The 14659-nt window shown below is 40.1% G+C and overlaps 1 protein-coding gene across 4 annotated transcripts in view; it reads left to right on the top strand.

The window, feature by feature from the left end:
• MAST2 (microtubule associated serine/threonine kinase 2) overlaps positions 1-14659 on the top strand; it is a gene marked incomplete at its 5' end in the record, with an annotated part of 183327 nt that overhangs the window by 135396 nt on the left and 33272 nt on the right. For all 4 annotated transcript variants that reach the window (XM_084211459.1, XM_084211458.1, XM_084211461.1 and 1 more), the window contains 3 exons: positions 6823-6898; positions 7769-7978; positions 13625-13726. In XM_084211459.1, the coding sequence (XP_084067585.1) occupies positions 6823-6898; positions 7769-7978; positions 13625-13726 (388 nt within the window). The remainder of the gene's footprint in view (positions 1-6822; positions 6899-7768; positions 7979-13624; positions 13727-14659) is intronic.

Below are 14659 nucleotides of genomic sequence, written 5' to 3'. Positions count from 1 at the left end.
AAAGAATCTCTGGAAGTCATCCTGTGCAAAACCCTATTCAAGCAGGCTGCCCAGGATCATGTCCATATAGCTTTTGAGTATCTCCAAGGACAGAGATTCCACAAACTCTCTGGGCAATCTCTCTGCACATCTCTAACAGTTATGTGGAATGAATCCACAAACATTTTGTATCATGGCAAAAGCCTCAAGTGTTGCTGTGCCTTTGGTGCTGGACCAAGTGACTAAAAGTCTAGGGAAAGTCTAGACACATCTTGTGAAAGAAAAGGGGTTTTACAAGCAGGGTTGAAGGAGGTGAAGTCTTCATTCATCTGAGCATGTTGGAGGTGGATATCACCTTTAAATTTATTGATAATATTCAAAAACTGCCAGCTGGAATTGCTGAATCAGTGTGCCCAGCTCAGGACTTGGGTGGGCATTTGTAAAAAGAGAGAGTTAAACAGGCCAAGATAGTGACAAAACCCATGATGAATATCCTGTCACGGCAGTGCTGACCTTTCAGGATTATTTGTAATTATTTGTATGTTCTGAACTTCAGTGCAGGCTGCATGGTAATTGCATATGGAGCTGCTAAGTGTAGTTACACAGTAATCTACAGGAGCAGGTGAGTACTGTGGGGAGTGGCACCCTTAGCCAGAGAGCTCCTCAGTGCCATGTAGTGAAGAGTAACTATAAATTCTGTACTAAGTCCCTTTGAAGCATAGTCCTGCCTGAGTCCTTGTGCTGCCACTGATAACCCTGACCCTGCTGAGTAGTGTAACTGTAGTGGCACTAATTCTCTAGGAGTGAGGCAGCTCCTGTAGACACACATGCTGAAGTAATGATTGTCCTCTACCACAGGTGTCATCCTGTTGTGGAAGACACTTCTGCTAAAGCAAGAGTGATATACATGGCCACATAAAGAGCCCAATTTTATTTTCTTCTGTGTTAATATGGGTTATCAGGTTGCAGAGAATTTTGCCTCTGTGAGCCAATTTGAAGCAGACTGATCATGGAGTAGGTTTATAATTTGTGGTGGGATGAGATTAATTCAGTGTGTCATATAACTGATTAAACTTCTTCTCTTGAATACCTTTTCTGGCTCTCTCACTGATTTTTAGTGTGAAAGTGTCCAGCCTTATTGGTATTCCAAAGCTTAGAATGAAGTAATTTAATTTTTTCAACTCAATGTGCCTCATTTGGTTTTCATTTTGCTTATTGCCAGTCCTGTGATGCTGTGTGACTCTAAAGCACTCTTACCACTACCAGGCATTCATGCTTTCCTCCAAGGAAAATGGATGGGTCACTCCAACCAACTGCAGCAATGTTTGCAGGAGCAAAAACCCTCTCACAGAGGGCAGCCTGTGCTTGTAAACAAATACTGAAACACGGGAAGACCAGACATTGTTCACTGCACAAAGCTTGCTTATTTATTTGCCCACACTTCAGTCACCTCACTTAGTGAGAAGATATTTTCACTTACTTAAAAAATAAAAGCTGAGAACAGCTTTTGGTTTTCAACATTGAATTCAATTAAGCAGTAATTTCCTAAAAATGTATTTTTTCGCTCAGTGGTCTTGTTTGATCAGCTTTAATGAAAAGCAGATGAACAAAAACATCAGACATTTCCCTTAATTGGCAGCCATGGTTTTATAATTTAAAAGATGGTGTCATAGTTAATGTGTATTCATTTTTCTTCCTATATGACTGCAGCCTTACATCTGTTTTTGAGAGAGGAAGTGGCGTTTTGAGATGTCACTGCCAAATGCTGAGATTGTTTTTTGTCTCTCTAATCCAAGATATTTTTTAAGAAGCGTCAGATGATCCTTTTATGTTCCTAGGTATAGAATATTGCCTAGATCTAACTTTTGGGAAAAAACACTTACTTCTTTGGCTAGAAATGTACCATTTTCTTGTACCTAGCTGCAAATGTTCTATTCATACAGAGCACTCTTAATGATCAAACTGGATGATAAAACTAACAAAGTGTGCAGTCATGGAGAGTGCACTGACAGGTTGGTAGCACCTCTGCTTTGCTTGAGGTGTTCTGCCAGTGTGCCTTGAAGATGCTCATCTTTTATTTAATCATGCCATATTTGAAATGCCCAGAATTTCTGCCCTGAAGAAATGGTACTGCTTCTTTCCCAGCTGCTTTCCTGCACAGGGGGAAGGAGGGAACACGAGAGCAGCACTGGAATGCAGAGCTGTGACATCCTTGTAAAACTGCTTGCAAAATCCAGGAGCCTGTTCTCTCATCTGTCTCAGAAAGATCCAGTACTCACGTGCTCAGTCAAAGAAGATATTTCCATGTGCCCCACCCATTTTGGGGCTTGTGGTGTGCCTTCAGTAGAAGAAGATACTTCTTCATTACCTGCAGAAGCAATTCCTAAATATCATCTCTCAACTGTTCTCTCTCTTTTTTTAAATAATGCAACCTTCAAATCTTTCAAGTTATTGACCAACAGGGAGATCCCCAGGCTACATTTGTTTTGTTCAGATCAATCCTGGGCTTCACCTGAACAAGATTTTTTCTCCCTGGAGTAAAATGCATGAAAAGTTGTGAATACTTGCACTAAACTTGGCATCATTACTCTTTTTAAGTTAAAGAGATGCTGCCTTCCATCTTTTCCCAGTTCTCTTTACTTGTCATCTTTAGCAGTTGCTCACATGTGGGAATGTGTGGAGAATGTCAGAGATGAAAGTAGAGTTAACTAATAAAGACTTTTTCAGGAGCTGCCTTTGTGCAGTCACTCAGCCCACCAATCTGCCCATTTTTCTTGATCTCTTTTTGTATTTCAGGATGATGTTGTCTAGGTAAAAAGGGCTGAAGATTGTTGCAGTGAATTTTTATATAGTTGAAGTAGGTGAGATCATCCTTCTTCATCTCTTTGCTGGGTAGTGCTTTTTAAATGCAATCCCCCAGCCTGACTTTTAGCACACTGGATCCTGCTGTTAAGAATATACAGACAAAACAACTGGAAAATACCAAAAAAGACTCCTGATGGTAAAATGCCCAAGAAGCAATAGGTGCTGTGAAAACCAGTGGCCCACACAGCCCATTTTTATCTTTCATCCTGCAGGCTGTGGGGCTCTCTCATCTCAGTGCACTTCAGAGGCAGCTTTAACCACTTGAGTAGTCGTGGTGTGTTCATCCCTTCATGCTGCTCTCAGGCAGGGCCATCCACCACAAGCTGTGGAGCAGGATTCACATCCCCATGGATTTGGGGAAGGATAATAGTTTTATATTCTACAGCACAAGGCATCTATTCCTTCTGAAAATACATTCTAACTGCATTACAGATAATGCTGGTCTCTTTCTTTCCTCTCTCAAGACAGTGTGTCCTGTGAACTTGACTGGAAAAGGTTCTTCAAAGTGATCGGTTTTATATTTATAAACTTTTGGGTTCACTCACCTTTTTTGTGGTTTTCTGTTATGAAGAAAACTGGGTATCTTTATTTGTTCTTTGCACTGCTCATTATTCCAACATTCTGTTTTCATTCTAAAGCAGTCTCAGTCTTTGCTGGCATGCATAAAACCCCTGAAATATTGGAAAGCAGAAGTTGCAGCCCCTGCTGCTGGTGGAGTTTTCTGACTTCTGGTATTAATGTAACTTTCATTACCTTAAAGATTTAAAGAAGAGGAAGGCTCATCTTAGTGCCTACTTTATCCAACTTTAGCTGTCTAGTTTTCAAATTCCTTGTCTTCTGTGTCTGGAAATGACAGAAAATAAACTCTATAGTTCTAAATTTCCCATGAGAACTGACTTTGGTCATGTCCTGTAAATACAACCTAATTAAACCTTTATATACAGGGTGAAAGCAGATGGAAACACGGTACTTTCAGCTTTTTTGCTTTTTCCTAATAAGTACAGCTATCATAGTGAAGGAAAAATTACCTATTCATAAACATCCTGGTTTTATTTAGTCACCCTTAAACTAGATTTTGAGATTTAAGTTATTGCGTAAGTGTTGCTCCTTGAAATAGCTCTCTATAAGCTATTTTCACTTTGAAGCATCAGATAAGGAGACATGAGTTTTGACAGGTTGAAGGCAACAGAAATCTTTGTGGGAGATAGATATCCCTGGAAATCCACCTCCACGTTGTCTCATAAAGTGGAGGAAGCGTGAAGGAGGGAAAAGAGAGAGTAGTTTTTCATTCTGCTGTTAGGCTTAAGGGGACAGATATTATTCTTCTAATGTCTGCTCTGCTGGAATGAAAAACTCACTGACAATAATCACTTCTTTGACCTACCTATCTGCACCAAGAAAAGGGAAGGAGCCTGCCTTTTGTCTTAAAATGATATGCACGTGCACAGCGTGTGTCCTCTGTTTTGCAGAAAATAATCTGTTCTTCTGTGAGGCTTGAAATGTTAGACCGGTTTGGTTCTGCCTGTGAAATTTTTGGTGCTGGGTAGATGTGTGAAGCTTTTGCATTTGAAAAGATGTCATGCCAGTAAAATGTCTTAGACTCCTTTTATCGTATTTCTAAATTTGCTTGTGTTCTCCCTTGGTGGCATTCAGTTATCTGCCCAGTCCTTGTTCCTTTTTCACCTGGTTGTGTCCTACAGGTGCTGTAAAGAACCTGGCAGTGCTTGGCAGGCAGCCTTTGGTTAGTTAGTCAGGTATCCAGCTAATTAGTTCCTTAGTTTCCCAAGCTGAGGATCAACATTAAAAATTATGGTGCAGTATATTAAGTTGCAGTCTTGCTATAGTCAGCTAGACATTTTAATTTGACCCAGTGTACTGAGCAAATTTTATTTTGGGTGACAATGTGCACCTTGATCCGAAGTTTTATCCAGAGGTTTTTGGGTACTCTGTTGTTTTAGTTGGTAGAAAGTGGTAGAAGGTGAGATACAAAACTGCAAACGCCCAAGGAAGCACTTTCTTGCCAATTGGTGTGCACAGAAATTGTTTTGCAAACAAAAGCAAACACAGTAAATTCTCCTATCATGGGTCTCCCTAAGGAAATGCTACATCTGCTGGCAGGACAGCTCAAGTAGCCTGATTTCTGCAGAGCTCTTAATTTCCTGTATCTATGAATAAAGTGCCTTGAAAGCAAAAGGCAAAATCCCTCATGTTTTATTGTAGCCCTAAGACAGCAAATACTTAAGCATGTGCAAATTTTATTGTTAAATTGAAGTATGTGTGTGCCTCAGTATTTCTGTGTAAGTATCAAAGGGCTTATAAATACTTGTAATTTATACCTCATTTAGATCACACAGAGAAAAATTACATCAGAAAAAAAAAAATTCTTCAATAACTGTGTTCACCAAGTCCTCCAGCTCCATATGAAATTCCAGTAAACAAGTGTGGTGTTTGTATCAGCATGTTTGGTCTTAAGAGAAAAAAGGATATGGATAGTAGGCTAAATGTGCAGGGGAATTTGCTTGCAACTCTGCAATTTAAATGTTTTTACCCGAATGTTTAATTATGTCATACATTGCATATGAATATGAATGTAAGTTTCTTTTTGAAGAAAATTCTTCTTGATTAAAAATAGCTATCTACCCCGCTAAGGGAAGTTGATGAAAATGTCTTTTTACTTGCTATTCATAACATCCAAATCAGTTTTCTTCTTCAACATAAGGATTCATGACAGATTTAATCTGAAGTGCATTTTCTCAAGCTAAGGGATAAGCAGTAATAAAAACAAGACATGATGTAATTCATGGAATTTCAGTACAAGGCATGAAAAGAGTTTGGTACTGCTGCAGTCTGTGACCCAACGAGTTAAATTTTCTTTGAATTGTTAATATATGTTGCCAATGTTTTTTGCTCTAAATAGGTTTGCAGGAAGGTAGTAACTGTAATGCATTCCAAGTTCAAAATGCATTTATTCCATTTAGAGAGATCGATTTCATCCTTCACGAGAAAGTTTGAAATGTTTAAAGGCATTCAAGATAAAATTGTATCTTTTGACATAGAGTATTTTTAGGAGTATTTAGTACTCTTAAAATCATGAGGACAGTGATCATGTAAGATGCCAAATAATTGAAGCCCTTGTTTGTCTTGAACGTTGAAACAAGGTAGCTGGAGCGATGAGCTGCTGCAGGCGATCTGTGGCTGGGGATTATCTGCATTACCTCATCCGCCTGTCCTTGGTGGCAGAGTGAGTCAGAGCCCTGCATACCATCAGATGTGATGAAACGAGATGCAACCCTTCTTTAAAAAACCCACCCAGGCAGTAACATAAATGCAGCTCATCAAGATTTACTGTTCTGGTTTGTTTTTTTGGTGTGCCTTAAAGTTTCTTGCTAACTGTGCATAGATGCATATGGATCCGTGGTGTAATGTGCATCAAGGGAGTGCAGCTCTCCTAAAAGAACTCTGTCCCTGTTGCCTGTGGGATTTATTTTATATGTAAGTCTTAGCTGAATAACAGTGCTCATGCAGTATCCTTCAGACAAAGGAAAAGAAATCATCCCAACTTCCCTACTTCCTATTGCCCTGCTGCCTTCTGGAACTGGAGACTCCAGAGCTCACTGTGATTTCTTTTGGAGTAGGGCTGCTCCTGCTGCCATGAAGGGCAGTCACAGAATGGGGGGAATAGCAAATGTATCTGCAATAAATGCCAGCTCCTGTGTTAGGGTTTGCATTCACTGGAAATGACATAGGGGGGTTCTTCCAGAGCCTGTGTGGGGACAGGGATGTCAGCAGTCTCCAGGAGACTGCAGACTGCCACTGCTTGCCAGGATCTTCTCTGAGGTCCAGCATCTGCACAGTACTGAAGTGAACTCAAAGCTTTGGAAGGGCTACAGTCAGTGTGGCAGCATTATGATCAGCACTGGGTTTTGATGTTTTGGTGTGATATCTGTAAATGATAACTTGATTTCTTTTCTCCTCCAGCCCTGGTCGGTCTCCAGTTTCCTTTGACAGTGAAATAATAATGATGAATCATGTGTACAAAGAAAGGTTTCCAAAGGTAAAGAATTACTTTTTGAATAATGCATTCAATGAACTTGTGTTCAAGCTCAGAATTAGTTTGTAGTGCTTGTTGGAGAAGGAGTCCAGCTTTTACATCCCATTTCCAAGCAGTGATTGAGAGTTTGAAGTTGCCTCCTCATCTTCATATCTTAATTCTGCAGTAGAAGAAATAGATTTGGTATATGTATAGATTAGGATGGAAAAGGCTGAACTGGTTTTTTTTGTATGTATTTCATATTTGCTAAATTTTGGTGTCTTCTATTGGCACGAGAAATTCTCACAAGAATGAGAAGAAGGGCCATGCCTTGGCTTTTAAAAAATCTGGATAATGAAGCCTGTGGAAGCAAGTTAAAAGTCAAAATCTCATTGAAATGAGTGTCAAAGATTGTGTATCCCACAGCTGTCGATATGGCCATTCCTTCCTGTTCCACCACCAGCAAAAATAGATGTTTCTCTGGAGACAGGATATCAGGGCTTATAGTGATAGAAATGCCGTGTGTTTATGGCCTGGGGCAATGATTTTCAGCTTCCACAATCTTGTCTAAAAGTTCTGAAAACTGCCTCACATCTTACATCCTTACTTTGGAGACCTAGGGAGGAATACAGCCTCAGGACCAAGATATTTTTCTGGTCATTTACATTTTCAGAAAGCATGTTTTGATTAATTTTAGTTGTTTGCTCATGTGAACATAACTATTGCCTCTGTTGTGCTATCTTGATTCTCAGAAAACGCTACTGTATTTTGGAATTTTTTTAAGCCTTGTGCAATTTGATATTGCAAATGTTTCTTTAGCACCCTACTTGTTTATGCTTTAAGGTCTGCCTTAGTAAAATTCAGGAGTAATTTCTCTTTATTCTGCACTTTTAGGCCACGGCACAGATGGAAGAGCGGCTGGCTGAGTTTATTGCCTCGAATGCTCCCGAGAACGTGCTGCAATTAGCGGACGGGGTCCTAAGTTTCATTCATCACCAAGTGATTGAACTGGCCAGAGATTGCCTAGATAAATCACGTGAAGGTCTTATTACTTCTCGGTACTTCTATGAGCTGCAGGAAAACTTAGAGAAACTTCTCCAGGATGTAAGTGCGCTCTGGAAAGTTGAATGTGTTATTTTGATTGGAACTTTAACCAATAAACCGGAGATTTGATTTTAGGAGAGACGGTGTGGATTCCAGGGGAGGGGCAGCAGGTGGGTGGCGTCAGGAGATCTGAGATGTTCCAATCCCCTGGAAAAGAATCTACTGTGGGTGGATTTGAGTAAATCACTTTACCTGGGAAATTTGTTTGTACAGAAATGAAATGTGAATATGAGTAAGTCAAAGGCCGTCTTTACCATTTATGAAAATTGGGTTTATTCAGCTGAACAAAATTTCTGAAATCTTTTCTCATCAACTTCAGGACTCTGAATGACTTATTAATTACAATAGTGCCTTCAAGGAGTGAAAACACATAGTTATTATAGTTGTTGCTGTAAATTTTTCACAAAAGATTTTCTTGAGCTGAACGCAGTCCAGTTGTGGGCTTTTAGTACTTGGATGTGTTTTGTGGCATTCAAAGCATTTGAAAATACACAAGGGGGCGTAATTTTAATGCAGTCTCAGTCTGCTTCAGCTACTCATTAAAAATTGCTCTTTCCCTTCAACATGAAAACAATATTAAATTTCAAGCATCTCTTAGAATTTATGCCATAACTGTTGTGAAGATTCTGTGCTATTGCCAATTGCTGAGTCCAGACCTCTGTTTAGAAATATCTTCCTAATCCTCTGCTTTAATGATACAGCAAGCTGAAAAAACTGATTTTATAAGTATTGCATTCTCAGATAGCAAATATCACAGGGACACCTGGAAACAGAGCATCTAAAATACTTTGTTTTCTGTTATGATTTTAATTTTATTTTATTTTTATTGATAAGTTTGCCAACCCACTGGCATGAGTTGCAGTAGATTGTGTCCCTTTGCCTCTCTTTTCAGACATTAGAAAAAGGCAAATGAGTAAAAATACTATATTAATATGCATTTGTTGTACTAAAAAGCTTCGTGAAAGCTGCAGGAACTTCCCTTGTATCAGCTAAATTTTTTGGCTGCTCCATTTATGTAAGTGTGACTGTAATTTTTCTGGTATTTGTTATGCTTGAGAGAAAAATGAGTCATGTTTGGATCTGTGGTGTTCTGCTTGGGTGGGAAATATAATTCTGACAGACCAAGAGAGGTAGGGAATATCTTTTGAGGGGCTATATGATTGTCTCCCTATAGGATATCAGTAACCACTTGTGGATCCTCCTTCTATCTCCAGAGTCTGGAAGCAGGGTATTTGCACATGTGACTGTGAAATAAGGGATCAGGTCTCTTTGGGTGATGCTTTGGAAGTTGGGAAGGTTTCATTAAAAGTGACTTTGTATGCTCAGCAAAATCCCTTACGTGTCAGGGGCACAGGGGGACTACACTGTGTTTTACTGCTTCTGGTAGCAGATCCTTGGAGCCTGAAATTCTCCCTCTCCCTGACTTTTCTCCTGTGTGGACAGTGATTTCTTACACCATAAGGAACTGAGAGAGCCATAAATTAGGGCTGGCCACTTCCAGTGTGCATTTTCAGTCCTGTCTTCTGGCCTGAAGAGGTTAATCAGGGTCTCTGAGGAGGTGTGGGTCAGATAAATCAGCTTTTTCCTTTTCTCCCATTTCCCTCAGAACAAATCCTCAAAATACACTTCTTAAATGTCCCTTGATCCTACAGGCATTATCCTGCTGCTCTGAAATACTGGGAAAGGTGTCATGGAACTGTGATTAGAGGAGATACAATGGTCATCATTCCTGAGCTTGTTCAGGAATTGACATTTGGGGCTTTCTTTGCCCTCTTCCTCCTTAACATCCTCTGTGGAGGGGCAGCGTGAGATGGGTCAGCTCTTCAGTTTGGTTGATTTACTCTGGGGAGTAAGGTGGGCTAGAGGTGATTAAAGGAAAGTTTAGAGAGGCAAGGGAGGCAGAACAGGCTGGGAAGGAAGGGAACAAAAACATTAAAGACATTGGAGGAAAGCCAAAGGCTCCATTCCACTTCTTTCTCATTTGTTTTTTTTTTTCCCTGTCCTATGGATTTTTCTGTTCCTTAGCTTATCTTTTGGATTTTAATATTTAAGAGCTACTGGTTTCCTCTGCTTGCCTAGTCTGTGCTTTGCCCTTCAGACTGCATTCTGCAAGGAAATAATTGGAACATTTTCGTCAAAATATATAGAAATTGGTGAAATTATTTCTTTTGGAGGACTCACTTGAAGCACAGGACATTTTGGAGTCAAGTTTAAACTATTCCAAATTTGATGGCAGGACTGTATCCTTTGTTTAGGTTGTAAAGTATCATAAATAATAGGTACATAAATAGTACCAATTAGGAGGTAATTCAAAGAGCTGTACGACTTGGGAGTTGCATGGTCTCTGTAGGAGGCTATGGAGTTTTATGGTGTATTTTTATAACATACTGAAATATTGGAAAGATGCTTTATTGGTGAATAATGAGGCCAGCAAGTGGCAGAAATATCCACAGATTTTCTTACAATTTTACTGTGAGAGAATGGATTCTCTCTCTTAAAAATTCATTCTAAGGTGTTGATTCTGATACCTGGTAACAGACTGAACTTGCACAGCATTTCAAACCATAAAATGGAAATTTGATTTAATATATTGTAGTTTGAGTAAAAATGTAAAACAGACTGTTTGGGTAAGCAAATAATGAGCTCTTTAAATGCACCAAACCAGAAAGCTTTTGGAAGATTTTTGGATCCTGGCTTTTGTAATAACATGCCAACAAATCTCATTAGCTATGGCAAATGAGATCTTCTCCCTTGTTTGGAGCATGAAATACTGTCTTTTAGCCAGAAGAACTTATCACATCATTGAAATAATCATGAGGTAAAAATGAATTTAAGAGATTTTCTTCATTTTGGAAAGCATGAACTTGAATGCTACACTTCACATCAAAGCAGAAATACAAAAAAAGGAGATAAAGCACTGATATAGAAAAAAACATGTGGCATTCAGTTCTTTACCTGTAACCATGGGGAGAATCTCAGGTTACCGTGGAACAAAAGGTCATAGTCAGTTATTCCTTGGCTGAATCAATAAGATAGAAGGAGCCTAGGTGTAGCCAGCTGGGCAGGAAGGTGAGGGATTGCAGGTGTTTCTGTGCTTGGAACAAAGAGAGCAGGGGAGGTATGAGTGTTCTACAGCAGTGACTGATGCTGCACACTGGCAAATGGATATTCTGGCTGGGGTCGCTTTCTTAGTAAGAACCTGAGTGTAAATTCATCAGTCCTTGGCTTTGCAGGTCTATTGTTTGGGTTTCCATCAGTATATTAGCTCAATTACAGCCTTGTGACTTGCATATCCCAGTTATTGGTCCTGCTGAAGCCCAGGGGAGGACAGTGATTTTAATTTCATGCCCCAGCAGCCACAGTTAGTGACGGATGGGTCTTTCAGAGGAGGGAATGGTTTGTAAATTACCCACTCTGCCTCCTGCACACGTGTCCCCAGCAGCCTGTGCAGGGCTGGCATCAGCCCTGCCCAAAGCCCTCCTGGGCACGGCAGGACAGCCCTGAGATGCCACCGGCAGCCCGGGGGCTGGCACGTGGCGCTGGGGACGCGCTGCTGAGGTGGCACCGCTGGCACCTGGCTCATGGCTGGGCTGGACACAGCTCCTGCTCCTGCGCCCTGCCCGTGGGACGCTGGCGATGAGGAGTCCGTGGGGATGGCCGGGCTGTGCTGTGGGAGCAGCCAAGAAGAGGAGGCGGTTTCACTGAGGATCCTGGAAGGGCAGCGCTGTGCAGAGATGATGGCTGAGTGGCTGTTGCGAGTTGTGTGTGTTTTTTGTAAATGCTTTTTTCTTTTTCCTTTTGCTTTTCTGTATCATTCGGCAGTCGTGGTCTAGCTTTTCATTTTCAAAACAGACACCTGATTAAACTAGCAGCATTTTTAAATTGTTTTGCCTGGGTTGTCAGAGATGAGAAAAGGAGAAAACAAAAGGACTTGATTTAAAAGACTAAGTTCTCTTTAACAGTACGAATGGGTGCAAAATGATGAATTATATCTATTATGTTATATTTTTTGCATAATATAACCTAAGTGGGGGGGAGAAAAGAACTTTTCAATTGCATGGCTCAAGTTTAAAATAATATAAAGTTGTTGATGTTTTTTCTACCAATTTCAGTGCAACTAACCTCTGGTGATCTGGAATGGCTTTTAAAATATGAAACATTAATTTCTTTCTAAAATTCATATTGTACCTTGTAAGTTTGCATAATGCATTAGGGAACACAAAGTGACTATTTATCATTTTTGTTGTGATTATTTTCTATTTTATAATTCAAAAAATCTTTTAATTAGGAAAAGAAATCACAACTTATTTCAATATTTCTAAAATAATCTTCTGTTTAAGGCTCCGTAGCCAGGAAGGACCTCTGTTGTTGTTTTTAGATAATGAATTAGCAGGTACATCATTCTCTTCAAGGTTAAAATTCTAGCCAGTGCTAACCAGTGCAGAAGGATACAATCAAAATTTCTATTCTGACTGGTGTCAAAATGAAAAATAATGAACCTTTTAATGTTTCTTGTTTGGAAGCAAAGTATCAGAGGTGCTGCTTGTGTATTTCTGCTCCCTGTGTTTGTACTGCTCTTTTAGGTGGTCACCAGTGTGATTCGACTTCTCAGACATATAAAGACATGTAAATATGTCTTCTTCTTAGGTGATTCTAATGGACAACATTAAATGAACCTTTTAGTTTATTGCTGCTTGCACTGTTCTTGATAAAATATCACTCTTATATGTATCTGGCTCATTGCCAGCAGAAGCTCATTTATTAAGTTCTGGACTCTATATTTGTGGCTGTGTTAAAGCACAGTTTTTAGACCTTGGAGAAAAATAGCTCTACTTTGTTTAAGAGTTTTTGCATTGCCATTTTTTTATCACTCTGCAATGAAATACTATTATATTTCTGTTCCAGAACATGTAGCCATGATGTGTGTTTCATCAAGAGAAGGATAATTTCTGAGGGGTTTTTTGTGTTGCTCTTTTTAAAAAAAAAAATTATTATTGTTTTGGTGTGTTTGCTGTTGTAAACAGACATCCCATCACACAAATACACACATGCATCTTGAAACTAAGACTTCAAATTATACTGAAATCTGGTGAAGTAACAGACAGGACTAAATCCTCTGAATTAAGTTTTTATATGCTCTTTTGTTTGCTTATCTGCTTGGACCTACATAACGTACATTGCAATGCTGGAGTTATTCGACAGGATTGATAAAACTGGAAAAGGAGAAACTGAGATTGAGTTTCTCTTGATGATGAAGAGAAATTCTAGTTCAGATTCTAGCTGAAAGTAAAGCACAGAAATGTGTCTGTTAGTGATTACCTAGATGTCAGTGTTGTGTGGAAAGAAAAATTGAAAAAATCAATATTCCTCTGTTCATTTTAAAAAATAAACTGAGCCCACTAGAATAGTATCTATCATAATTGATAGGTGATATAATGCAAATAGAGCCTTTGAAATATCTCTTGCATGATAATGTGAGTCAGATGAGATGGAAAAGCTCCGGCATCGCTGAGCTCAGCCTGCCCTGACCCAGCCGCGCTTTTGCTGCTGGGTTGGTCACTGAGCTGGTGATTTCCTCCAGCATGTGAGGCACAGGAATTCAGAGTTGAGTGCTGGGACCCTGACGTGCTGCTGCGCTCCCCACAGGCCCACGAGCGCTCCGAGAGCTCCGAGGTTGCCTTCGTCACGCAGCTGGTGAAGAAGCTGATGATCGTCATCGCCCGGCCAGCGCGGCTGCTCGAGTGCCTGGTGAGTGTGGGCCTGGCACAGGCTGGGCAGGCTCTGCAGAGTGCTCTGCACCTGGGGAGATGGGGACACAAAGCCTTTCAAAGAGAACTTTGCGTGCTCATTAAGCACTGATGAAAAATAAATTGATATTTATAAAGAAAAAGAAGTGCTAAGTGGCTTCTGCATTAATATTGAAGTGGTTCTCCAATGGGCTGTCAGCTGCATCAGCAGGTAGATCATATTTTAGTATAAGGTTTATGGTTGAGGGGCCAGATGTAGCTGTCAGCATCATTCCATGCTGCTTGATGCCACTGGATGTTCCTTGTGTTGTTAATAGCTGCTGTAAGGAGCCTGTGAATGTCTGTATGGCTGTGCCCGGTGTCCAGGGTGCTGTGCTAAGGAAGAAGTTCCATGACATAAATGGTGTTTGGGCTCTGGGACTCAAATCCTTCCTGTAGACCCAGCAACTGGTGAAACCTGGTGTCAGGTTTTCCATTTGGGAGCACACAGTGGGATACCCCCATGTGAGATCCTAGGAGGTTTGGGAGTCTGGGTCTGAAATCCAGTTTGGTGCTATTGGAATACAAGCAAAAGCAAGTCTCGCTCCTTTTGAACAACCTAATTTGGCTAATAATAATAATGCATTTTTTAAAATTTGATGCTAGAAAATGGTGAAAATTGTTTAGGCAATTCCAAAATAGGTCAGTGTGACCTGAAGTTCTGCAACTACAGAAATATTGCCTTGGTGTGGTGGAGAAGCAGCTTGAAAGCTCATATTCTCACTGTCATGCCGTAGCAACAGGGTTTATATAAACCTTCAGTATCTATAGAAAGAGGTGTACACAATTGAAAGGGTTCAATTCAGTGACTGTATTTCAAAAGGACATTGAAAAATCAATGAGAATGTAGGGAAGTCACCAAAAATTGTGAGGTGTCACAAATCTACAATGGAAA

This window comes from Fringilla coelebs, assembly GCF_963513975.1.
Source record: "Fringilla coelebs genome assembly, chromosome: 9".
Classification (NCBI taxonomy): Eukaryota; Metazoa; Chordata; class Aves; order Passeriformes; family Fringillidae; genus Fringilla; species Fringilla coelebs.
Note: the sequence above shows the minus strand (reverse complement) of the source record. Positions and strands in the feature narration are given on the sequence as shown.